General features: G+C 61.1%; 2 protein-coding genes across 10 annotated transcripts in view; both read left to right on the forward strand.

Moving 5' to 3' along the window:
* The window catches only part of PNPLA7 (patatin like domain 7, lysophospholipase), a gene marked incomplete at its 3' end in the record, with an annotated part of 35,889 nt that extends 31,469 nt beyond the window's left edge, over positions 1-4,420 (forward strand). Inside the window, 11 exon segments of the mRNA XM_082656261.1 lie at positions 1,199-1,321; positions 1,437-1,506; positions 2,121-2,237; positions 2,748-2,896; positions 3,270-3,368; positions 3,370-3,423; positions 3,503-3,583; positions 3,587-3,613; positions 3,951-4,011; positions 4,014-4,106; positions 4,314-4,420. Of these exon segments, the coding sequence (XP_082512387.1) occupies positions 1,199-1,321; positions 1,437-1,506; positions 2,121-2,237; positions 2,748-2,896; positions 3,270-3,368; positions 3,370-3,423; positions 3,503-3,583; positions 3,587-3,613; positions 3,951-4,011; positions 4,014-4,106; positions 4,314-4,420 (981 nt within the window).
* A 1,302-nt stretch (positions 4,421-5,722) lies between these two features.
* Positions 5,723-21,403, forward strand: NSMF (NMDA receptor synaptonuclear signaling and neuronal migration factor). 9 transcript variants are annotated; one of them, XM_082656420.1, is made up of 15 exons: positions 5,723-5,932; positions 6,323-6,384; positions 7,016-7,516; positions 8,710-8,785; positions 9,955-10,023; positions 10,902-10,954; positions 11,338-11,427; positions 11,959-12,083; positions 12,259-12,289; positions 12,381-12,414; positions 12,495-12,565; positions 12,710-12,789; positions 12,931-13,033; positions 13,234-13,309; positions 21,281-21,403. In XM_082656420.1, the coding sequence occupies exons 1-15, from the start codon at positions 5,862-5,864 to the stop codon at positions 21,309-21,311; spliced, it is 1,473 nt and encodes a 490-aa protein (XP_082512546.1). In that variant the 5' UTR covers positions 5,723-5,861; the 3' UTR covers positions 21,312-21,403. The 9 variants fall into 9 exon arrangements, with proteins under 9 accessions (XP_082512546.1, XP_082512543.1, XP_082512544.1 ...); XM_082656417.1 differs by lacking the exon at positions 21,281-21,403 and adding an exon at positions 17,063-17,189 and having other exon boundaries at positions 12,206-12,289; XM_082656418.1 differs by lacking the exon at positions 21,281-21,403 and adding an exon at positions 17,063-17,189.
* Positions 21,404-22,796: the final 1,393 nt, after the last annotated feature.

The following is a 22,796-nucleotide window of genomic DNA, read 5'->3' on the forward strand; positions in this document are numbered from 1 at the left end:
CAAGAGTGGGCTCAGAAGTGTTGGCATTCTCATTTTTAAAAGAAAAGATGGGCCTCCTCTGAGCAGAAGCTCTCAGAGCAGGCCATCTGCCCGATCCACAGATCCCCAAGGCGCCCAGTCTCCCTGGGGGCTGCGGGCTGCTCGGCTCCGGTCACTAAGGACAGCCTCCGAGGGCAGTGGCCGCGGGGGACGGTGCTCTAGCCTCAGCAAGGGTCTGCGTGCAGGTCGGGCAGAGCTCTCCCACGGGTGTGGGAACAGCCAGGGGGCTTCGGGCATCATGTCCTGCCACCCTGAGTTTCTGCTGGGCCAAGGGAGCCCACTGGGCAGCCACCCTGTGGGCCATGGGGGATGGACCCCCCAGGCTGCTCTGTGGTCCCACCTGTTGGCACGTGGAGGGGGCACGGTGGGGTGGCTGCGGTGCTGGGCAAGGGCCTCCTCGGGAGTGAGGGCCTTGCTGCCCGCAGAGGACACCGGGGATGTCCTAGGCTGTCCTGGTTCCCTGTCCTCCAGGGGCACGTGTGTGCCTTCTGCTCGTCCACGAGTCTCAGTGAGAGCGGCTGGGGGCGCGTGACTCACCCCCAGCTGGGGGCCCACGCCCACTTACAGCCCGTCCCAGCGTCTGTCCACACAGAGGCAAGGAGGACCCTTCCTCTCCATCCCTGACCCCTGAGGAGTCAGGCATTCTTGGGCCTGTGCCCTGTGCTCACAGGTCCTCACTGAGGAAGGATGGGCATCGGTCCTACCAGAGATCACGGGGCTTTGGCAGTGAGGGCTTCCCAGGATCAGAGGGGTGGAGCGTCTGCCGCGGTGGAGTGTGAAGGCCAAGCCCAGGCCAGCCCGGAGGGGCAGTGGTGGATGCTCAGCTGGCCCTGGTCCTGGATGGGCCTTGTCCCAGTGAGCCTTGAGCCGTCCCCGCTGAGCGGGCGGTGAGGGCCCAGCTGGCCAGGCCTGCCCGGGGTCAGCAGGCGTTCCTCTGGGACCTCCAGGCCCTGCCATTCAGGCCACAGTGTTTGCTCCCCACAGGCTTCTATTCGCAGAAAGCGCACGTGAGTGCCCAGGTCCCTGCTCCCTTCTCCTGACACAGGCTCTTGGTGTTCCCTCGGGGTCGCCTGCTGCCGGTGCCCGGAGAGGGAGGCGGGGGGTGAGCCCCTTCTCCTCTGCAGAGGCCTCACACGTGCCCCCGTGTGCCACCCCCCAGGATGTGATGTCGATGGTAAAGACCATGCTGGACCTGACCTACCCCATCCCCTCTGTGTTCGTGTTCTCGGGGGCTGGCTGCAGCAGAAGCATCTGCAGTGTCTTCAAGGACAGGCAGATCGAGGTGCACCCCCAGCAGAGCCCACGGCCTCAGCCTGCCTGGGCCTGGACACCCTGGGCCCACAGGGTCGAGGGCTGGCAGCCGGGGGTGGTCCCTCTGAGTCCCGTTCCCCTCACAGGACCTGTGGGTCCCCTACTTCACCATCACCACGGACATCACAGCCTCTGCCATGAGGGTCCACACAGATGGTGAGCACCTCCTCCCGGGGTGCAGGCTCCCCAGCGGGGAGGGGCGTTAAGGGGCCAGTTCCAGGCCAGGCCCAGGGAAGCCCCAGGATCTCCCAGAGGAGGCAAGAGGCTCGGGGAGATGTGAACAGAGATGACTGCTCTGGGCCCAAAGGCTGAAGGGTGCACAGGGAGAGGTAGAGATGGGACGGGGGCAGAGGGGCAGACTGAGGGCCCACGTGGGTCACAGCTGTGTGTGGGTCGGAGCAGAATGCTGAGGAGAGAGCCCATCTGTGGGTGGGCGGCTGAGGCCCTTCTCCAGGCCAGAGTGTTTTGGGAGCCCCTTGAAATGTGTCTGCTTAGAAGTGAGTGGGGTGGCAGGGCTGGCAGAAGCTCACGGCAAGGGGAGATGTGGGCAGGCCCAGAGCAAGCCCGGCCCCCCTGGGCTCCGACTGAGGGGGAGGATGTCCAGGAAGGGTGTCATCTGCCCGGGCCTGGTGCTCTCCGCCGGAGGCCAGACGTGCAGGGCTCAGGACCCATGTCGGCGAGGCTCTGAGCCGAGGGTCCAGGGCAGGAACTCACCCTGGGCAGCGACAGGCTCCTTTCCTCTCCCCCGATTCCTCTGGACCCCCTCCCAGGCTCACTGTGGAGGTACGTGCGTGCCAGCATGTCCCTGTCGGGCTACATGCCCCCGCTCTGCGACCCCAAAGATGGACACCTGCTGATAGACGGGGGCTCCATCAACAACCTCCCAGGTACTGTGGCGGATGGGGGGCGGCCGCCCGGCCCCGCCTCAGCCCCACCGCTCCTGCACGCTGGGGGTTACGGGCGTGCGCACGCTCGGCGCTGCGTGCTCCCAGCAGATGGCTCTATTTGTCGGCTCAGCAGTGCTCAGAACCAGGCCAGGTAGAGGGGCCGGCCGCAATTAGGGCCCGTCTGTGCCCACAGTCAGAACTAACAGCCTGCAGGTGTCGGGTCTGCTGTGGGCAAGGCCCCTCCTGGGGCACACCTGTCACCTGTTGGACAGCTCTGTGCGCTTGGCCGACCCCCTCCACAGGCCCAGGTGTGAGGGTGGAGAGGAGGCCCTCCCCACCCTCCAAACCCTCACCCCCGTCCCCCCACTCTCAGCGCCTCTCAGGCAGGCTCTGCCCCCAGCCCTGGCTCCACCCCAACTTTCCCCAGCTCTGACCCGTCACCCCAGCCAGGCTCCCGCCTGGAGCTCTGCATACCTGTCCCCATTGGTGACCAGGCCACTTCCTCCCCAGCAGATGTGGCCAGGTCAATGGGGGCAAAGGTGATGATTGCCATCGACATGGGCAGCCGGGATGAGACAGACCTCACCAACTACGGGGATGAGCTCTCCAGGTGGTGGCTGCTGTGGAAGCGCTGGAATCCCTTGGCCACGAAGGTCAAGGTGGGGGCCCAGCCCTGCCTACCCCAGCTGCTCCTCCCCACATCCTGGCGCCTGTGTCCCTGAGACCCTGAGATGGGCAGGGAGGGGGTGCACCTTCCAGACTCTGGGTCCAGGAGGGTGGTGGTCGGTCACTCACCATCCCTGCCCGCCTGGGACCAGCTCTGGGAAAGGAGCCAGGCCTAGAGGCTCCACACACCCCAGGACCCCTGGCTGGGTGCCCAGCCTCCCCCCAGGCCTAGTAGAAATTGCCTCCCCTTGGGGGGAGGGAAGGGGAAGGAAGGGCCAGGGCAGGAGACTCAGTGGCTGTGCCCAGATGGAGGCCAGGGGCCACGCAGGGACAGGAGAGCCACACTCAAGGGCTGTGACACGGCAGGTGTTGAACATGGTGGAGATCCAGACGCGCCTGGCCTACGTGTGCTGCGTCCGGCAGCTGGAGATGGTGAAGAGCAGCGACTACTGCGAGGACCTGCGCCCCCCCCCCCAACAGCTACGGCACCCTGGACTTCAGCAAGTTCGACGAGATCTGTGTGAGTGTCCAGGCCGGCTGCCCCTCCCAGGCCTCCCTGCTCTCGCGTCCCGATCACGGGGTTCCCAGTGTGTGTGCAGGAGGTGGGGTACCAGCACGGCCGAACAGTGTTTGACATCTGGGGTCGCAGTGGCATGATGGAGAAGATGCTGCAGGATCGGTAGGGGACGAGCAAGGTGAAGGCGTGCGATGTGAGTGCCTGAGTTGGCACCCCTCCTTCCTCTCCCACTCCTGTGACCCGTCCTCTGCTGCCCAGTCCAAAAGAGAGGCAGGGCTCCCTGCAGCCAGCAGCACGTTGGCACACCCTCTCAACTGCTCAGGCCTGCAGGTTCCCCTGCCCCGCCCCAGGGGCCAGAAGACAAGGGCAAGGGCAGTGGCCCTGGGGGCTGTCTCTTGGCCTCTGCCCCCCTTTGACTCTCCACCCTTGAAGTGCTCACGTGGGAGAGGATGTCACTGTGGGTGGGGGGCTGCTCAGGACTCTGCCTGTCATCCGTGCCCCACCCGCATTCCAGGGCTAGGACCACAGAGGGTCATAGAGAGGGTGGGGCCGGCTGCGGTCAGGGGCTTCGCCAGATGTCTCCTTCGCCTCTGCCCCCAACGTGCTCACCTGCCCCAACGCCTCCTTCATGGACCTCACTGAGATCGTATCACGTATCGAGCCTGCCAAGGTGGCTGCAGCAGATGGTGAGTTGGACCCCGGGCCATATGCCCACACAGCTGAGGATGGTAGTGGCAATGTCCCCTCCTGACCCTTGACACTCTCAGTAAGCCACCCTGGCCACCAGGCTCCCTCTAGCAGCCCCTGGCCCTGGTAGGCTGCATATGGGGACCCATGCCGGCCCCTGCCCCTGCTCTCAAGAGGATACCTGCATGGCCCTGCTCTCTGCCCAGATGAGTCTGACCACCAGACCGAATACAAGGAGGTGCTGCTGGGCAGCCCCAGCCGACCTGGGCTCCGACTCAGTGAGCTGCCCGGACACCCTGTGCTCCCCAGCTGAGCTGCCAGCTCCAAGGGCTCCAAAGCAGGCCAGCTGCTCCCTCCCTGCTGCCCTCCTGGCTTGCCCCCACCTTGACCTTGACCGTGTGTGCGGTTTGCTTCCAGGAGGACAAGCCCTCGCTTTGGCATCGGCACTCCCGTCTGGCTTCCCCTGAACCATCCCAGGACTCCTCGTCCCCCCTGGCCCTCTGACCAAGATGGGTAGAGGTCTCTGCTCTGATGCACCCTGCAGCCAGCAGCTCCTGTGGGTGGGTTTCAGAGAACCAGCTGGCGCAGCTCCTGCAGCTCTTCCCCAGCCTGCCAGGGAGACCCTGCTGGGGCCCAGGGCCCTGCCGGCCGGTGTTGGAGTGTCTGGGGCCTCTCTGCGCCAGCCGCTCCTGGTGGGGCACTGGGTCCTGGCATCCCCTGCACACACAGCAGTCCTGGGGGGCTGTGTCGGCCCCTGCGGGCCCCCTGAGGCCTCTGAGATGTCAGAGCCCCTGATGCTTCTGCTTAGCCTGTCAATAAAGGTAGATCTGATTGTGTGGGACATGTGGTCCCTGTGCCGAGGTCCCCCGGGCAGGGGGCAGCACCAAGATGGGCAGCCCCACAGTCCTGAGGCTGCAGGGCGGAGTGGTCACCATGCGGGGACCCCAGGACCCCAAGCCAGGCAGGCAGGACACCCAAGGTCTGGGGTGCAGCTGGGATCCCCCCAAACCAAGGATGAGGCCCTCCCGAGCTCTCAGGCATTGTTTCCATTCTGTACACACGAGAGTCTTCCCTAAGATGATGCCCACACCTTACTTTTCAGATCATTAAATAGCGCCAGGGGGGTCCTTTTGTACAAAAAAGGAGACCTGTCAGCTCTATGACTTTGGAGTCCACGATCCCTGCAGGTCTCGGAGCAGGGCACATGGGTCTGCGAGAGCAGGGAGACCCTTGACCGGAGGGCCCAGGACCCTGAGGTCGGGGGACCGCAGGCCTCAGTTTCCCAGCTCCAGAGGCAGCTTTGAGAGGGCGGAGAGATGGTTGGTCCCGCCCCCTGCCGCCCAACCCGGCCCCCTGGCCCCCCGCCCCCCCACCTACTGCCGGTGTGGTGGGCGAGGCTTCAGCGTAGTCCCTTCTGGGCCCCGCCCGGCTCTGACGTTACGGTGGGCGGAGCCTTCCTCGCCCTGCCTTGGCTGTGGACGGCCCGGCCCCAGCCCTGACGTAACGGGGGCGGCCCCGCCGAGCCCCGCCCCTTCCCTGACGTCGCGGTGGGCGGAGCGCCACCCCCGGGCCTGGCAGTGCTGTTCGGTGCGGCGGAGCGCGCGGAGTGATCGGCGCGGCCATGCGGAAACCGAACCCGAGCCCAAGCCTGAGCCCGAACCCGAGCCCGATCTCCGGCGCGGCGCGGCTCCCCCGACGGAGGCGACGGGCGCGGGGCGCGCTCTGAGGCCTGGGGATGCGCCGCCGCCTCGACCATGGGCGCCGTCGCCTCCCGGAGGAGGGCGCTGCGGAGCGAGGCCATGTCCTCGGTGGCGGCCAAAGTGCGGTGAGTGCGGCGGACCGACCGCCGGGGCCAGCGGCGCCCCCGCCCCCGCCCCCGCAGCGTGATCGCAGCCGGCGCCCCGCCCCCACCTCCGTGCGGTTCCCTTCCCTGAGGCTGCGGTGGGCGAGCTGCACGACCTCACGACCCTCACACACACTGGGTGGCAGGGGCTGGATGGAAAGCAGACCTGGGCCCAGGTCTGGCCAAGGTGCACCGACACCCAAGGGTCCCCAAACTGCGACCTGCCAGCCCTGGGCATTCTGAGGTGGGATGGGAGTGCTTGCTGGGGGTGACCCCTGAGCCCTCCCTTGCTGGCGCCGAGGGCCTGGGTGGGGTGGGGACGCCAGGGTGGGTGGTGTGCACTGACGGCGCACCCCGCTGTCCACCCCTCAGAGCAGCCCGAGCGTTTGGCGAGTACCTGTCCCAGAGTCACCCCGAGAATCGAAACGGTGCAGGTAAGGGCACGTGAGACAGTGCCGGGACGGGGTCCACCCACAGCCCCCCATCCTAGGCGAGAGGATGCTGTCTCCTGTCCAGGTCAGGCCCAGCCCCTGCGCACTGTGGGGCGTGAGCAGGCAGCTAGTGCCCTGCTGGGCTGGCTTCCTCACGCCCCCTGCCCCGCCTGGCCCAGAGCCCCAGGAGGAGCTCCGAGTCACTCATCACCACGGCACCCACCCAGCTTGGGCTGTTGGCATGGCAACAGGCCTCCTGGCACCTCCAGGACTGGCACCACTGTCTCTGGGGGCCAGCTGGTAGGGAGGAGGGGAGAAGTTGGCACTGGGCACATGGGCGTGGTGGCAGGCTGGGAGGTGGCCTGCTTGTTTCTGGCTCCACCCCATCACCCACAGGTAGCACAGCCTGTCGCCCACACGCACGTAAGAGGGGCTTGGGGCCCCGATAGGCGTGAGACGTGAACCTCTAGGGGGAGTGCGCAGCTCAGAAATACCTCTTCTGAAGTCATCAGGGCCCACGGTTCCTTCAGCGGGCCAGGCACCCGCTGGGTATTCATTCCCTGCCTTCAGAACACCCGGAGACTGGGAGGGCAGGGCCAGCAGGCCGCAAGCTCACCTGGTGCCTCTCCCCCAGACCACCTGCTGGCTGACGCCTACTCTGGCCACGACGGGTCCCCCGAGATGCAGCCTGCCCCCCAGAACAAGCGCCGCCTCTCCCTCATTTCCAACGGCCGCTATGAGGACAGCCTCCCGGAGGAGGCCGTCAGTGGGAAGCCGGCCGGCGAGGGCCCCCAGCCCCGTGTGTATACCATCTCCGGGGAGCCGGCCCTGCTTCCCGGCCCGGAGGCCGAGGCCATCGAGCTGGCTGTGGTGAAGGGGCGGCAGCAGCGGGAGCGGCACCCCCGCCACCATAGCCAGCCCCTGCGCACCAGCCCGGGCGGCAGTCGTGAGGACGTCAGCAGACCCTGCCAGAGCTGGGCGGGCAGCCGCCAGGGCTCCAGGGAATGTCCTGGATGTGCCCAGCTCGCCCCTAGTCCTTCCCCTCAGGCCTTTGGGCTGGACCAACCGCCTCTGCCTGAGGCCGCCAGCCGCCGCAAGAAGCTGGAGAGGATGTACAGCGTTGACCGTGTGTCTGGTGAGGGGGCTCGCTGGGGGCCTGGGCAGCTTCAGGCAGGATGCTGGTGCTGGGGTCGGCCAGCCAGCAGCGAGCACTGTGAGGCTTGGGCAGAGCAGGGTGCCCAGGTCACGGCCTGCAGGTGGCGACCTGCCGCCACATCCCGTGCCCCACCTCAGGCCTCATGGTTGGCTTTAGCCTTGCCAGCACCAAGTCACCGGAGGAGTGCTTCCCCGAGGAGGGGGCCTGGGAGGGTCTTAAGGGTTGAGCAGGTAGAAAACCTGGCTGAACGGGAAGATCGGGCTGCCTCCAGGGAGTCCTGGGGAACAGTCCCTGCCCCGGGGCCCACTCACCAAGGGAGGCGCATGATTGCCTGGGGCCCAGCCAGCTACTGGGGCTCGCCCCAGGATGGTCAAGCTGTGCCGGTGGCTGCGGAGCCCCGGAGGCCTGCTGTCGGCAAGAGGCCTCCCTGGGACATTCAAGTGGCCCCACGCTTCCTGGCTCTGAGGTTGTCATCTCCTGAGAGCAGAATTCTACCTAGCAGACTTGGCACGTCCTCTCAGGGCACCTCTTGGGCCTCCAGATCAGCAACCAGCTGGGCCTCAGGGCACAGGCCTGGGGTGTGGGCAGTTCACCTCCACGACCTCATGTTCCTCTGATGCACCCAGGCCAGGGGCTGGGACGGGGGTCAGGGAAGAGAGTAGAGCGACCCACTCTGTCTAGTGGCTGTAGGGGCCCTGGGAAGGGGCGGTCTCCACCTCGCCCTCCGAGAAGGGTCTGGGAGAGGGGAGGTCCAACCAAGTGGACGCCAGAGTGGGCCGCAGAGAAGGCCCTGGAGACCCCAAGGAGAGGCTGCAGCCATTTGTCCCTGCCCTTCCTCTCCTGCTTAAATGGAGACAAAATCAATCCTTTCCCTGGGCACCCTGGAGGCAGGCTGTGCTCTCAAAAGAACACTCATCAGCTGTGGGTAGCAGAGGGAGAGCCAAGCAAAGACAAGCGTCACCAAGCCGCTGAGCTGTTGTGCCTTGAAGAGCTGAGCGGACACCCAAGCCTGCTGGCTCTGCGCCGGCCTCCCGACCTGGGAGGCGGCTGGGGAGCCCTGGCGCTTCTCCTCCACCGTCTGTGGCAGAAGCATCCCCTTCCCCGACAGGTGGGGGTAAAGGCTTCAGGAACCCCTGAGCCAGCCTAGTCACTGCTCCTTTGGTCTTTTCCAGATGACATCCCCATCCGTACCTGGTTCCCCAAGGAAAACCTCTTCAGTTTCCAGACAGCAACCACAACTATGCAAGCGTGAGTCCCGTCTGACGTGTGCCGGGCCCAGGCCGGGCGCCGTCTTCCTGGTGCTCAGGAATTACTGCCGGACCCTCTCCCGTCCTGAGCCCACCTGCGTGGCTGCTTCTGAGCAGCCCCGTGTGCCGTGTACCGCCAGCTCTGCCTGAATGTGTCAGCCTGAAGGAAGGCAGGCCTGGCTGCTCTGAACTCCCGCTGCCCCTCCCCCGCCCCACCCCTTCCCCACTGCCCTGTCCCTCAGTCCCTCCAGTCCGTCCATCCTGTCCTGCGGGGACCTGGCTGGGGGCTGCAGCTGATGCAGCCACCAGCAGAGGTGGTTCGCTGCCCTGTGTCACCCAGCTCCGCCTTCACGCACGCCCCAAACAGCGGCCCACTTGTGTTTCGTGTGTTGCAAGCGATCACAACTTAGTCCCCTGGGGGCGTGCTCTTGACCTTCGCACAGCTGGGTGTTCTGTCAGGGCTTCCTTTCAGGGAGGGACTCTGCTGCAGTGTCCCCGATACCAGAAGCTTCCTCCTGCGTGTGCTACCCTGGGGAGCGCACCACCGCCCTTGGGCCGGATGGGGGCCGCTACCTTCGCTGCTGGACCCAGGGTCGGCAGGGCACAGTCAGGCCTCTACGCGGCCTGACAAGGTCACAGCATCTGGTGGCCTGGGCCACGGTGACTTCCGCGTCTGCTGCCCTTGCAAGGGCTGGCCTGCGGCATAGCCGGCACCCTGCTGGTGCCTGTGTGCCTGTGAGGGATCCTCCAGGTCAATGACAAGAAAGGAACTAACTGAAGGGCGGTTGGGGGTCTGAGGGTCTCTGCTCACTGTGTCTTCTCTCTCACGCTGCCCCTTCCCGCCTCGACTCTAGCATCTCGTAAGTACCGTGTGGACCTCGAGCCTGAGGGCATGGCGGTTGGCCCTGGGGGACTCTCCCAGCCCCAAGTAGCTTGGGGCAGGCCAGGGACCTGGGCCTTGACCATGAGGGCGCGCTGGGTCCCAGCGAGCGCCAAGGCTACAGCAAGGCCTGCGGAACTGGGCGAGGACAGGGCGAGGCAGGCCAGGACCTTCTGCCTGGCCCAGCGCCCTGGATGCCCCGCTGGGCCCCGTGCTCGAGCCTCTGTCCCCACGTCTCTGTCCCTCTTGCCTGCGGCCAAGGGCAGTGCTGACTCGTGGTGGTTTCCCAGGGTGTTCAGGGGCTACGCGGAGAGGAAGCGCCGGAAACGGGAGAATGATTCCGCGTCTGTAATCCAGAGGTAGGGCCTGCCAGCCACTCGCCACCAGGGTCCGTCTCTTGTCTGTCCTGGTCTAGCCTGGGCCCACCCAGCTCAGCAGACCTGATGGGGGAAGGGCGGTGGCGAACACTGGCCTGGCCCTGCTCTGGGGACGCGGCAGGCAGGAAAGGTCAAGTGGCCTGAGCCCCTAGGCCTGTGTTTTGGGGGTACAGTGACAGCTGAACTGCAGCCAGCTGGCCCCCTGTGCCTTTTTCTGGCCCTTGAAGCCCGGAGCAGTGGGGTCAGCAGCCAGGCTTACCCTCCCTAAACCCCACCCACCTCAGAGATGTGTCCAGGAAGCTTGTCTGTCCATCTTGGAAGTTGGGCTTTGGCAGGGCACAAAGTTTGGAGTGAAGGAGACCTGCTTCTGAGGTGGCCCAGGGACACAGCAGCAGGGGAGGGGGCAGCTGCCCGCCCCTAACCCACCTCCCGCTTGGGGACAGTTGTGCTGCCCTGGCCACCGTGCGCAGGAAGCAGGAGCCCTTGACCACGGGGGGCGGGAGGCTCTCGGGGTTCAGAGTACCTGGGCGCAAGGAGAGAAGGGAAGCGTGGGCAGCGAAGGTGGGAGACCCGAGTGCACAGGGTCGCCGAGGGAGCTGTCCTGGGAGGGGGTGGGGCTGCAGGAGGAGGCTGGCTTATCGTGCCTTTGTACTGGCAGCAAAGGGGGAGCCCGGGAGGAGTCTCAGGAGGAGAGGGACTGGGTGGGATTTGCCTGTGGGAGAGCTGGGGGCGCCGGGAGGGCATCCCTCACGGCAAGGGGCAATGTTGGGACGGTGGCCAGCAAGCAGTGGGGAGGGGAGCGCGTGGGACGGGGCGCCACCCTCGCGGCCCTCACCAGCCCCCGGTGCTTCCGCCCCCAGGAACTTCCGCAAACACCTGCGCATGGTCGGCAGCCGGCGGGTGAAGGCCCAGAGTAAGGCCCGGGAGCGGCGCGGGCGGGCGGGCGGGGGCGCGCTGTTCTTGGCCGGCTGGGGCTTTGCGTGCTGCTCTCTGCGCCCCAAAGGCCCGCGTCCCCAGGCCCCGCTGCAGCCCCGCGGGCGGGCACCTTCCCACTCCCAGGCTCCGCCCCAGGACAGGGCCCCGCCCCTGCACTCAGACTCCGCCCATGTCCACCTAGCACTGTCCTTGTCCAACGTCGACCCTCCGCACTCCCCACTCCCGCCCCTCCCGCCGCAGTGGCGTCCTCCACTCTCCGGACCCCCTCACCGTCCCCACGTCCTCCCCAGCCAGCCCCTGTCCCTGTCCACCTCGTGTGGCTGCAGGCCCCGCCCCTAACGGGTTCTGCTTTCGCTGCAGCGTTCGCCGAGCGGCGCGAGCGGAGCTTCAGCCGGTCCTGGAGCGACCCCACCCCCATGAAAGCCGACACCTCCCACGACTCCCGAGACAGTAGGTGCCCGGCGGCGCAGGCCAGCGCACCTCTCCCAGAGGCTCCCCTAGGCCCCAGTTCTGCGCTCCCACCCCGGGGGAGCAGCTAGGCTTCTGCGCCTTTGCTGAGCCTCAGTTCACCAGACTGGGGGGGGGGGGCGCTCTGGCACCTCCGATTTTCTGGGCAGGGGTAACTAAGGGCTGCGGCTCGCTGGCTGCCCTGGCCTGGTGCCGCCCTCATGCCCGAAGCCTGAGGAGCAGTGCCAGACTCCTCCTTGGCCCAGGCGACAGGCGCACCTGGCTGGAGCTGACCCTTGCCCTCCGGCTCCCACTGGCCTTGCACCAGGGTCCACCGCCTTCCAGCCGCCAGCCTTGCCAGGCTGCTGGGGTCCTCAGCTTGGCGCTCTCACCCACCTTGGGTTTCCCCCTGACCTGGAGGACCCTCTGGGACAGGGCTTGCTGGCTCTGGCCTCCACGCATCTCTGGGGGTTGCAGCCGGGACAGGAGGCGCTGCAGCTGACCCTCAGGCCCGTGGCACATCCTGCCCTACAGGTAGTGACCTGCAGAGCTCGCATTGCACCTTGGGTGAGGCCTTTGAGGACCTGGACTGGGAGACGGAGAGGGGCCTGGAGGCTGTAGCCTGTGACACTGAGGGCTTCGTGCCACCCAAGGTCATGGTGAGGCCCCACACAGCTGTTGCAGGCTGCTCAGCAGTGGGGAGGGGGGTCTCAGGGGGGCTCCTGCTGCCCACTGGCTCCCAGGCGGCCAGGGCACTGAGTGGCCCCCTTGTTGTTCCCAGCTCATCTCCTCTAAAGTGCCCAAAGCTGAGTACATCCCCACCATCCTCCGCAGGGACGACCCCTCCATCATTCCCATCCTCTACGTGAGTGCCTGCCCAGCCCCCATCGCGGTGTTGGGTGGGGGGTGCTGCCTGAGAAGGGCTCTGACGTGGGGCTGGCTTCCATCTGTCCCAGGACCACGAGCACGCCACCTTCGAGGACATTCTGGGTAAGTACTCCGCCCCCCCCCACCCCACCCTCTGGTCTTGGGGCCGCTGGGGGCGGCACTCACACCTCTGCCTCCTGCAGAGGAGATAGAGAAGAAGCTGAACGTCTACCACAAGGGGGCCAAAATCTGGAAGATGCTGATTTTCTGCCAGGTAAGGCTCAGCCCTTCCTGCCCAGGGGTGGGGGGTGGAGGGTGCCACCTCCCTGGGCATGCACGTTTGCATCTGCACGTGTTGAGGGCAGCGGTGGTTGGACACCGGTGCGCGGCCCCGTCTGCTAACTGCAGTCTCTCACAGGGCGGCCCAGGACACCTGTACTTGCTCAAGAACAAGGTGGCCACCTTTGCCAAAGTGGAGAAGGAAGAGGACATGATCCAGTGAGCTGGGGGGAGCTGGGAGGCTGGGGGGCTGGATGCAGCACCTGCTGGGGCACCGTGTCCCCGCAGTGCCTCCTGTGATGCCCCCTCACACCTGGGGGTCGGGCTGGAGGCCACCTGTGACCACCCCTCCCCCGCCAGCTTCTGGAAACGGTTGAGCCACTTGATGAGCAAAGTGAACCCGGAGCCGAATGTCATCCACGTCATGGGCTGCTACGTCCTGGGGAACCCCAACGGGGAGAAGGTATGGGGCCCAGAACCCAGACCTGTGAAGAGTTGATAGAACCCCCATTTCTCTCCAGATTCCCTTTCCCTTCTCATCCTCCCAGAGAAACCCCCATGCCTGGGCCTAACCAGCTGGGGGCGTCCTGTCCCCCACCCCCCATTCTCCTCATCCCTCTCTCTTCCCCTGCCCTGAGCTCATGGCCCACCCCCTCTTTTCAGCTGTTCCAGAACCTCAGGACCCTCATGACCCCTTACAGGGTCACCTTCGAGTCCCCCCTGGAGCTGTCAGCCCAAGGTGAGTTTGCCGGGCTGGTCTCCAGTTGTGGGGTGGGTTCCGGGGGGCGGTGGCCTGAGCCCCAGCCTCGCCCCTCCTGCCTCAGGGAAGCAGATGATCGAGACCTACTTTGACTTCCGGCTGTACCGCCTGTGGAAAAGCCGCCAGCACTCGAAGCTGCTGGACTTTGAGGACGTTCTGTGAGGGGTGGGTCCACCACCCGGCCGCTTCCTCGGACCAGCGACGGGGGCTGGGCCGCTGTGTGCTGCCCGGTACCGTGTGGGTCCTGGTCTTCACGGCCACTTCAGGGCACCCTCAGACGTCGCTCAGGTTCTCTCCCAGGGGTCTGCTCCTCAAGGCATCACGGGTCAAAGAGGTCCCAGCCCGCGCGCGCCTGGGAGGAGCCACCGCGGCCGGTGGATGTTGACCGGGTCTAGGCCTCGGCTGGAGGCTGCAGCTCTGGGGCGGTTCCTGTGCAGGGTCATAGAAATAAGTGCAATTTTCTACAACCCCTGAGACGATTCAGAGGGAAGCAGCATCACTGGTTAACTAGTTAAGTGCTACGTTACTAGTAACGGCGTAGACCACCCGGCTCAGCGTGTGTTCAGGACCTTGTCTGCCCCAGCGCCCCAGCCCTGCCGTATCTGATCACCAGCACCAGGGCGGCCCGCCTGCCCGGCCTGGCTCCGTCCCTGGCCGAGCCCCTGATCGTCTGTGCTCGCGCTGCTCTCGCCACCCCGCTTACCTGGCCTCGGCCGCGCCGGCTCGGCAGGGGTGCCTGGGCAGCAGCTGGGGGGCACACCTTCTTTCTTTCAGAGCGGGCCCTGCCTGCTCCCCTGCCTCCCAGGCCCGCCCAGCTCCCTGCTGCTGTCCAGCTCAGCTTTTGGCGGCCGAGTTCTGAAGGCCTCTCCTAGTTCAGAGCCCTGGGGTCTCGGCGGGGCCTGCTGGGGCTGGGTCCTGGTGGGTGAGAACCCTGCTGCACTCCACGTAGGGGCCTGGACCCTGCAGCCGGGGCCTGAGAGCTGGGCGGCCGGTGTGCTGTGGGCTCGAAGCCTGGCCCGTGGCCCAGTGGGTGGGCTCTCTTGTACATAGCTGGGGCTCGGGGGCTGGCCCCCCTTTGCAGAGCCTGGTCTGAGACACCTGGCTGTGCCCCCAGCCAAGGGGGGGCGGGGGCTGAAAAATGTACGACTTTCCTTAGAGTGACCATTAAATCTGATTCTCTGCTGCGGCTGCCGCGTGGGTCTCCTCTCTCAGCACCCACCGTCCACTGCCTCCCTGGGCCCAGAAGATTCTGGGCCCGCTGGTCTGAGGTTGTTGCTGTGATGGCCGCCTGCACATCCTGGCCTGGAGCAAGGGGGCTGGAGCGGCTAGGCCTGCCCTGCCAAGGGCACACTCTGCGAGAGGTCTGGGGACGGGGCCCCCAGGGCTCCGGGGAAGCGTCTGGGGAAAGAGCAGGTCCTTGACACGGCTGCAGGATGTGGTCCTGCAGAGGAGCCAGGTGAGGTCGGGAGATGAGGGCAGAGACACCCTCCTCCTGCAGCCTCTGCCCCACTCCTGGGCACAGAGCGGAGGGCCATTCCTTCCCTCAGGCCATTCTCTGCATGTGGTCAGCAGTGTGGCCAGGCTAGGAGGTGGCTAGGAGGTGACCACAGGACCAGCTGGCCATCACTAGCCTTAGTCATCCCCAGATGTGCCCATTGCCACCACCCTCCCCTCCAGTGGCCAAGGTGCTTTGGGGTCCAGCCAGGCTTGGCTACCCTGGTGGCTCCTGGTCCAGTTGCCTGTGGGCAGATCAGCAGGTGCCAGATGGGTGCATCCAGGGCCACCAAGGGCTGGGGAGGGCGGGGGCTGCCAGGGGATGGCGTGGGTGAGGGCGGGGGGCCTGGAGGCTGGCAGCCTGGCATCAGGGGGTGCTGCCAGGAGAATTCATGTCCGGAAGAAAGCCCCCGCAGGCCACGAGGATAGCTCCCGGCGTGACCCAGCTGCTCTCACCGTGTGCTTCGAAGGCACGATTACCGTGTGACCTGCAGGCCTGACCCCGGGGCTGCCAGAAGCTTTGTCGCGTGCCCCTGCCCCTCCCCCAGACTCTGACGGGGGACCCTGTAGTCGAGGGACTGGGGCTGCGGAAGCAAGTGGGCTTGCCCCACAGTCTTCTGGGTCAGCTGCTATGGGTAAGGGCTGGTGAGGTCCGCCCGTGGGAGGCTTGAGGTCTTGCATCTGGTTCACAAGGTTCCTTCCCTCACACCCCATAAGCACCAACCAGCGTGTTGGAGAAAAGACATGAAGCCCAGTACAAATGAGGAAGGCGTTTTGGGAAAAGAACAAAACGAGGAGAGGGGTGGCCGACCCGGAGGCAGGCTGGGTGGGGGCGGGGCACGCTCAGGTCTCTGTGGCCTTCCCCGCACACCCAGCCAGCTGGGAACCCGCGGCAGCAGCCAGCGAGGGCTGGGGGAGGAGTATTGGCGACTAGTGCGCGAGGAAAGGCTTAAGGTCCTTAGCATGCGAGGAGTTTTGATGTATTGACAAGAAAGAGACAAAAGCCAGCAGAGAAAAGTGGGTAAAGGCCTGAACTGACAACTCGCAGAGGAGAAAGTCAAGCGGCCGATGAAAAGCCAGTGAAGGGGAAGAGGTGCTTGCTGCCTGTTTGTTTGGCAAAAATTTAAAGGGTATGAGTCACCCTGTGCTGGTGACTGTGTGGGGAGGAGATCATGTGAATTGCCATAGCCTTATTAGAAAACAGTCTGGGAATAGCTCTTAAAATATAACTGGTAAACACTGAACCAGCACCTCCCACTGGGGCCTTCTGCATGGATGTCCATGTCCCACAGTTCACGCCATTAACTGGGGCAAGGCCAGATCATGTGGACGGCTATCCTGGAAGAGGCAGATTGTTTAAAAGGCTTGTTGAGGGAGAAGTATGGTTGGGCCTGCAAGAGGCCCGAATACTCTCTGTTTAAACTGATGAGGTCAAGCTCACAGTGATGAGGTGTGTTCCGCTCACCCACCGTGACACACACGCCTTTATAATGTCTGATGTCCAGTCCTCACCTCCTGGTGACAACGTGGACAGAGGTGGCCCCGGCCTGCCCTGTCTACCTGTGCTGCTCTCTCCAAGCCTTGCAGTGTGCATGCCCCAGCCTACGTGGCCAGGCTCACCCCCTCAACCCCAAACAGCCACCCCCCATTACCCCCTGCCCTGGATGTGTGCCCTAGAGGGACAGACCCCACCCTGGGGAGGACAGACTCAGGGCACATCTGCCTTGTCTAGAACCTTCCATCACCATTAGGATGAAACTCAGATCCACTGTTTGCCCTACTATCCGGAAGGGACACGTTGTGCCTACAGCTCCTTTAGGAGGTCTGTGTGGGGGGAAGAGAGTCGCACTTGAATTCCCAGGGAGGGATCTCCAGAGACCAGGATTAGGAGGGAGATCATCAAAGCCACTGTGGAGGCACCCTCCTGCTGGTCCCACCCCACGCAGCTGTCACCCAGACAGGGCCAGGGTCTTTCTGGGGACCCCAGGAAGGCAGTCGTGGACTAGACATGCTGTATTCATTGGACATGGCTCAAGGGCCAGGAAGGGAGACCCTGGAAGGGGCTGGGAACTAGGGACCTGGAAAGGTCAGGAAAACCACCTGCAAAGGTGTTTATGAGCCCCTGGACCTGCTCCCAGGCCTGTGTGGACCTGACCCAACCAGCGCCCTCAACAGTGGGCCAGCCCGTTCCCAGACCCACCACTGGGGGCGCAGCTAAAACCCCAGCATTCTCCATAGGATGGAGGCAAGACCCCAGTCTCAGAGTGGAATTCAAAGTACTAGAAACCAGAAGAACTGTGGCACTTGCAGAACCATGAAGAGCTTGACCAGCAGGTACCAAGGATGAGAAGACACAGGTGTTGAAATTATCTGACAAAGACTTGGTAGAGCTGTTGTAAAGATGCTCACATGAGCTGTTGATCTAAAATAATAAAACAGCCAGTTACTTTACCAGCAATATGGGTTTATTCGGGAACAGTAAAGAACTGGAATTCAGGACAAGCAGTCTAAGGTGAACCACAAGCAAGTGCAGAGAACAAGGGAGCAGAAACTCTTTTATAGAGGAGAAGGCGGGGTTGGGAGGGGCTGTTCTAAACAAAGTGTCAGTTGGAGGAAACGGAGTTCACAGTGTGGTGGCTTTTCATTGGCTGAACTGTGATGGTCTCTCATTGGCTGGGCTGTTGCTGGGCAGGGAGAAAATCTTCCTTTCTCCTGCTGGGTAGTAAGTAGTAATCTTCCTGTTGGGTCTGCAATTGAGGCTGCACGGTAGGCCGTGGGCGCTCCCCCTTCTGGCCTCCTGTTAAATAAGGTTTCTGTTTATTAATTTTCACGTTTCTCCTTTTTGATCAAGATTTTTCTCTGAAAGCATTGCTTATCAAAAATCAGTTTTTTGGGCTTCCCTGGTGGCGTAGTGGTTGGGGGTCCGCCTGCTAATGCAGGGGACACGGGTTCGTGCCCCGGTCCGGGAGGATCCCACGTGCCGCGGAGTGGCTGGGCCTGTGAGCCATGGCCGCTGAGCCTGCGCGTCCGGAGCCTGTGCTCCGCAACGGGAGAGGCCACAGCAGTGAGAGGCCCGCGTACCGCAACAACAACAGCAACAAAAAGATCAGTTTTTTATGGATTCAGTGACTTTTTGTCCATCATTTCCAGGGAGGACCTTTCCTGGGTACCGTGTCCCTCGTGGAAGGGCGAGTGCACAGATTGGAAACCTCTTGAGGTCACATTCAAGTAACAAGGAGGGGTAGGAGGGAGATCTCAGGAATTTCCCATCTAAAGTCTGTGTCTTAGAATAGTGAATACAGCAAGGGAACAGTCAACACAGAAAGAAAGAAGCACTTTGAGAAGGCACAGTGCAGGAATAAACATGAAGCCGTAGCTGGTAAATTTTCCCCCAAATAGCAAAACTTCAAGGACTTTTTATTTATTTATTAAAATTGAAGTATAGTTGATTGACAGTGTTGGGTTATCAAAGACTTATTCATTTGAAACTAAATGTTTGTCAATAATACAGCCTGTAGGTTACAAATTTAGACATGAATTTGGATAAGGATCCGGAGTCAGTTAATAGTCCAGATGAAAGAGAGAGACTAGTGTGAATTTGAAACCTAACAGGCCCGGTTCTGATATCTGGTCAGATGTCTTCTTCAATTCGGGGAAATCTTTACTTTCAGGTCCCCAGTCGGTGTGCAGCTTCATTCAGGCATGAGTCACCGGAATCCAGGGGTCTATTCCTCGGAGTTTGACAGCACACGGGTGGGTTAGCAGTGCCTGGTTCGGGCCTTCCCAGTGAGGGTGAAGGGGGTCCTTATGGGTCTTTTCCAACAGAGTCTCCGGGCTGCAGGTGCGGTGCTCAAGCTCTTCATCTCCTGGGAGCGTGCTGTGAACAGATCGCTCTTCCAGGGCATGGTTACTTTCAACAGACGCAATCAGGCCTCTATAATATTGAAGCGTGCCTCCGTTTACCAGCAGTGGGTGAAAAGAGGCGGGTCTCAGGTGCATCCGAGGTCTGGTGACTGTCTCAGGGGTGAGAGTTTATGAGTTCCAAAGGGAGTGGTCTGAGATTTAGAAGGATAAACGGCAATGCTTTTGGCCGCGGTAGTTGGAGAGTCTCTGTAAGTTTTGCCACTCGGGTTTTAATAGTGTGATTAGTGCATTCGAGTAACCCTGTGGATTGGGGATGGTAAGACAGTGAGAGTGTAAAGCCGGCCAAACAGTACGGACTAGTCGAAGTACCAGACCAGCAAAGTGGGTTCCCGGGTCACTGTGAAGGACTACCCAGGGAAGGGGATTAGGGATTACCCAGGGAAGGATAATCTTTTCTAACAAAATGTTAGCCTTGGAAGAAGCAGTGGCCTGTCTACAGGGGAAAACTCTGGTCCAGTGAGAAAACATACAGCTCATGACTAAACATGTTTGTATCTGTGAGGTGGGGAAGCTGTGTGAAATCCATCTGCCGAACCTCCAGTGGTCCGTGAGGCAGTTCAGTGTCCGGGAGCAGTGCGAACGGGTTTCCCTGGATCGTGTTTTGTTTCTCGTGGAGGTGTTTTTGGCCCCACCGTGTGGCACGTGGGATCTTAGCTCCCCAACCAGGAATCGAACCCTCACCCCCTGCATTGGAAACGCGGAGTCCTAACCACCAGACTGCCAGGGAAGTCCCTGCCTGGATTGTATTTGGACAGGTGAGACAGGTGGGACAAGCCAGGTGGACACTTTCTGCAGCCTTATGAATGTTTCCCCACCGATGTTGGTTCGTGAAGGCTCTCATTTTGTCAGTGGACCTATGGTTTAATGCATGTCCAATGGTGAGAAGTGAGAACCTTAGAATTTCTGGTGGAGGCTGGATCGTTATTTGGCCCAAGCTAGAGTTCTTTTTATCGAACCAACAGTCACTAGATTTCCAATATTGTTTTACCTTTTCTGGGGCCAATTGTTATGCATTTCTAGTCAATTTTTCCAGATTGTCGTCTTGGGGAGCATGTCTTTGGACTGTGACAGAAGTTTGGCCATTGAGTCCTTTGAGAGCAGTGGTTTTGGAGGAAATATCAGTGACATGGCTTCCTTTAGCCTCTGGGGAGTCGAGTCTGGAATGCCCAGGGATCTTAATAACCGTCAGGGCGGCCGCGAGAGTATGGTATCTGTTGGATTTGGACATAGGAGCCATTTTTAATCTTTTCCCCATTAGCGGTAAGGAACCTCGTTGTTTCCATCAGCGTCCCAAGGTGTTGGGCGGCCCCGAAGACATGCTGACGGTGTAAATATGGTGCTTTTGCCCTTGGCTGAAGCGCAAGCCGAGCGAGAGCATATGGTTCAGCCTGTTGGGCCAAAGTAGCCAAAAAGTAAAGGTGTTGCCTTGGTGACTTCGGGGGGGATGTAACAGCACACCCAGCAGTATTTACCGCTGTCATCTTCAACAGGAGCCGTCAGTAAACCACGGGAAGTCCGCCCTGGTTAGAGGAGCCCCTGTGAAGCGGCATGGGGCATCAGCAGGTGATCTGTCAGTGTGAGGCAGTCATGAGGTTGGCAGAGAGGGAGAGAGCAGAACAGCAGTGGCAAGGTTGCTACAACGGGGAGAGCTGTGCGAGGAGCTGTTAGCAGGGTTTCATGGGAGGTGGGGTGACTAACTGGAAAGCGTTGAGTGTGTGAGAATTTGGGAGGGCTTCTACCGCGTGGGGTGCAAAGGTGGTGAAAACTCTTTCTCTGGTGATGATTCTTTCTCTGGTGGCCTTGACTGGAAGGGCAGTGGCAGGAGTGGCTCTGAGACCAGGGGGTATCCCCGTGCCACAAGTCCAGCTGTCGGCTGTAATACTCAATGGGTCAATGGCAGCCCCCATGTTTTGGGGCAAGTACTCCAAGGGCGTTCCCATCCTTCTCACATACAAAGAGGCAAAAGAGAAGCTGATAATTAGGACGTCAAGGGCAGATGGTCTTGTTAAGCTTTTCTTCAAGGTCTCAAAGGCTGTGGCATCTTGATCTTCCCAAATAATAGTGTCAGTTTTGATCTTTTTTAATAGGGCATATAGGGCCTTTCCTGATGGTGCAGTGGATAAGACTCCGTGCTCCCAATGCAGGGGGCCCGGGTTCGATCCCTGGTCAGGGAACTAGATCCCACATGCATGCTGCAAGTGAGAGTTCACATGCCATAACTAAGGAGCCCGCCTGCCACAACTAAGACCCGGTGCAACCAAAAAACAAACAAAAAAAATAGAGCATGTAGGGGCTGGGCCATAAGGGAGAAATTTGGAATCCAATTTCGACTGTAGCCAGCTAACCCAAGAAAAACCTCATAATTGGGGCTTAGTTTTAGATTTGGGGATGTTCAGGATGCCATAAAGAGTACACAAATCCAAGTGTCACCCTTATTCCGAGATCATGTGCCCTAAATATTGATCCTGAGTTTGAGCAACTCAATTTTTCCTTGGAGACTTTATGTCCCTTTAAGCCCAAATGTCTTAACAGGTGGATGCTGTCTTCCTGTGAAGAAGTTTGAGGAAGCGAGCAGAGCAGCTTATCGTCTGTGTAATTGGCCCTTGAAGAACGCGGGTGTTTGGGGCATCCACCCCCGTACAGCTGAAAATCCACGTGTAACTTTACAGTCAGCCCTCTGCATCTACGTTTCTGTATGCATGGATTCAACCAATTGCAAGTTGCACGGTACAGTAGTACTGTAGTATTTATTGGGAAAATGCATATAAACGGACTTGCTCAGTTCTAACCCACGTTGTTCAAAGGCCAACTGTATATTGTAGCAAAGTCAAGCCTGCAGAAAACTTTGTCATCCAAGTCAGCTTTCAAGATTTGTGGAAAGTAAGAGGGATTTTTGTAAAACCTGGGGCATTGCTGTCCAGGTATATTTATGTCCTTCCCAGGTGAAGGCAAAAAGGTACTGACTGGCTTTATCATCTGGAATGCTGAAGCGTGCACAGCACAGATTAATAACAGTGAAAAAATGTGCTTTCAGTAGGAACGGATGCTAGTGGAGTAGGGAGGTTAAGAACAACAGGGTGTCGAGGGGCAGCACGTTGATTGTTGCCTGCAGGTCCTGGACAGGCCTCCATCCTCAGCCGTTGGGCTTTCTCACGGGTTATATTTAATAGTATTACAGAGACTAGCACAAGGGGTAGTGAGGCTCTGAGCCTTGGAATCCTCTTACGGGCTTTACACCTTGAAGGGCTTCTTTCCTCATAGGGTATTGATTAGTTCTGGGGAGAGGTTTCGAGGGACCTATTTGAGTCTTAATGGGAAGAGCACTGTGGGTTTTGCCAGTATCAGTTGGAGACGTTTTGCCCATAAGGAGGATGGTAGCTGACTCAGCAGAGACAAATGATCAGCGTCTCCCGAATCAGCTCCAGGACCGTCAGAGACAAAGCCAAGCCAAGCCAGTGAAGGGTCACTGAACTCACCTGGTTGGCTATTTTGACTGTTACTGTGAAATTCTAGAATTATTTCCCCTTTTGGGAGAAAGAAATTCCGGCATATTTGCTGAGCTGTCTCGGCCCAATAAATGAATAGGGGCGGAGAGACTAAGGAGGGAAGTGTGGGTATCTCTCAGGGGCCTAAGCAAAAAGGAGCAGGTTCAGGGACAGGACCCTGTTGAGGTTCATCAGAGGCCCCCACTACTTGGATCACTTTCGTGCTCCGAGGCCGGGGCTGCTTTACCGCAGTTGAACTGAGAGTGAGGCTCTGGTGCCAAGAGATTGATTCCCAATCTGGAGAGTTGTTTTTCTGAGCTGATGAAGAGGGAGGGTTGGGAAGAACCCCTGTGGTTCCTCAGAGGCCCGTTGGTGGTGGTCAGGAGGGCGTTGGAAAGGCTGGTTAGAGGGCTGAAGGCACTTGAAGCACTTACACTTGTGACAATCTTTTTCCCAAAGTCCTGGCTTTTTGCGATAATAGCAGGAACTAGGAGGGTTTGGGTTTTGTTTAGGGACCTTTATTTGCTGGAGTTGAAATTAATCTTTTTTTTTAATTAATCTTT

Source organism: Grampus griseus, assembly GCF_964374135.1.
Source record: "Grampus griseus genome assembly, chromosome: 6".
Taxonomy (NCBI): domain Eukaryota; kingdom Metazoa; phylum Chordata; class Mammalia; order Artiodactyla; family Delphinidae; genus Grampus; species Grampus griseus.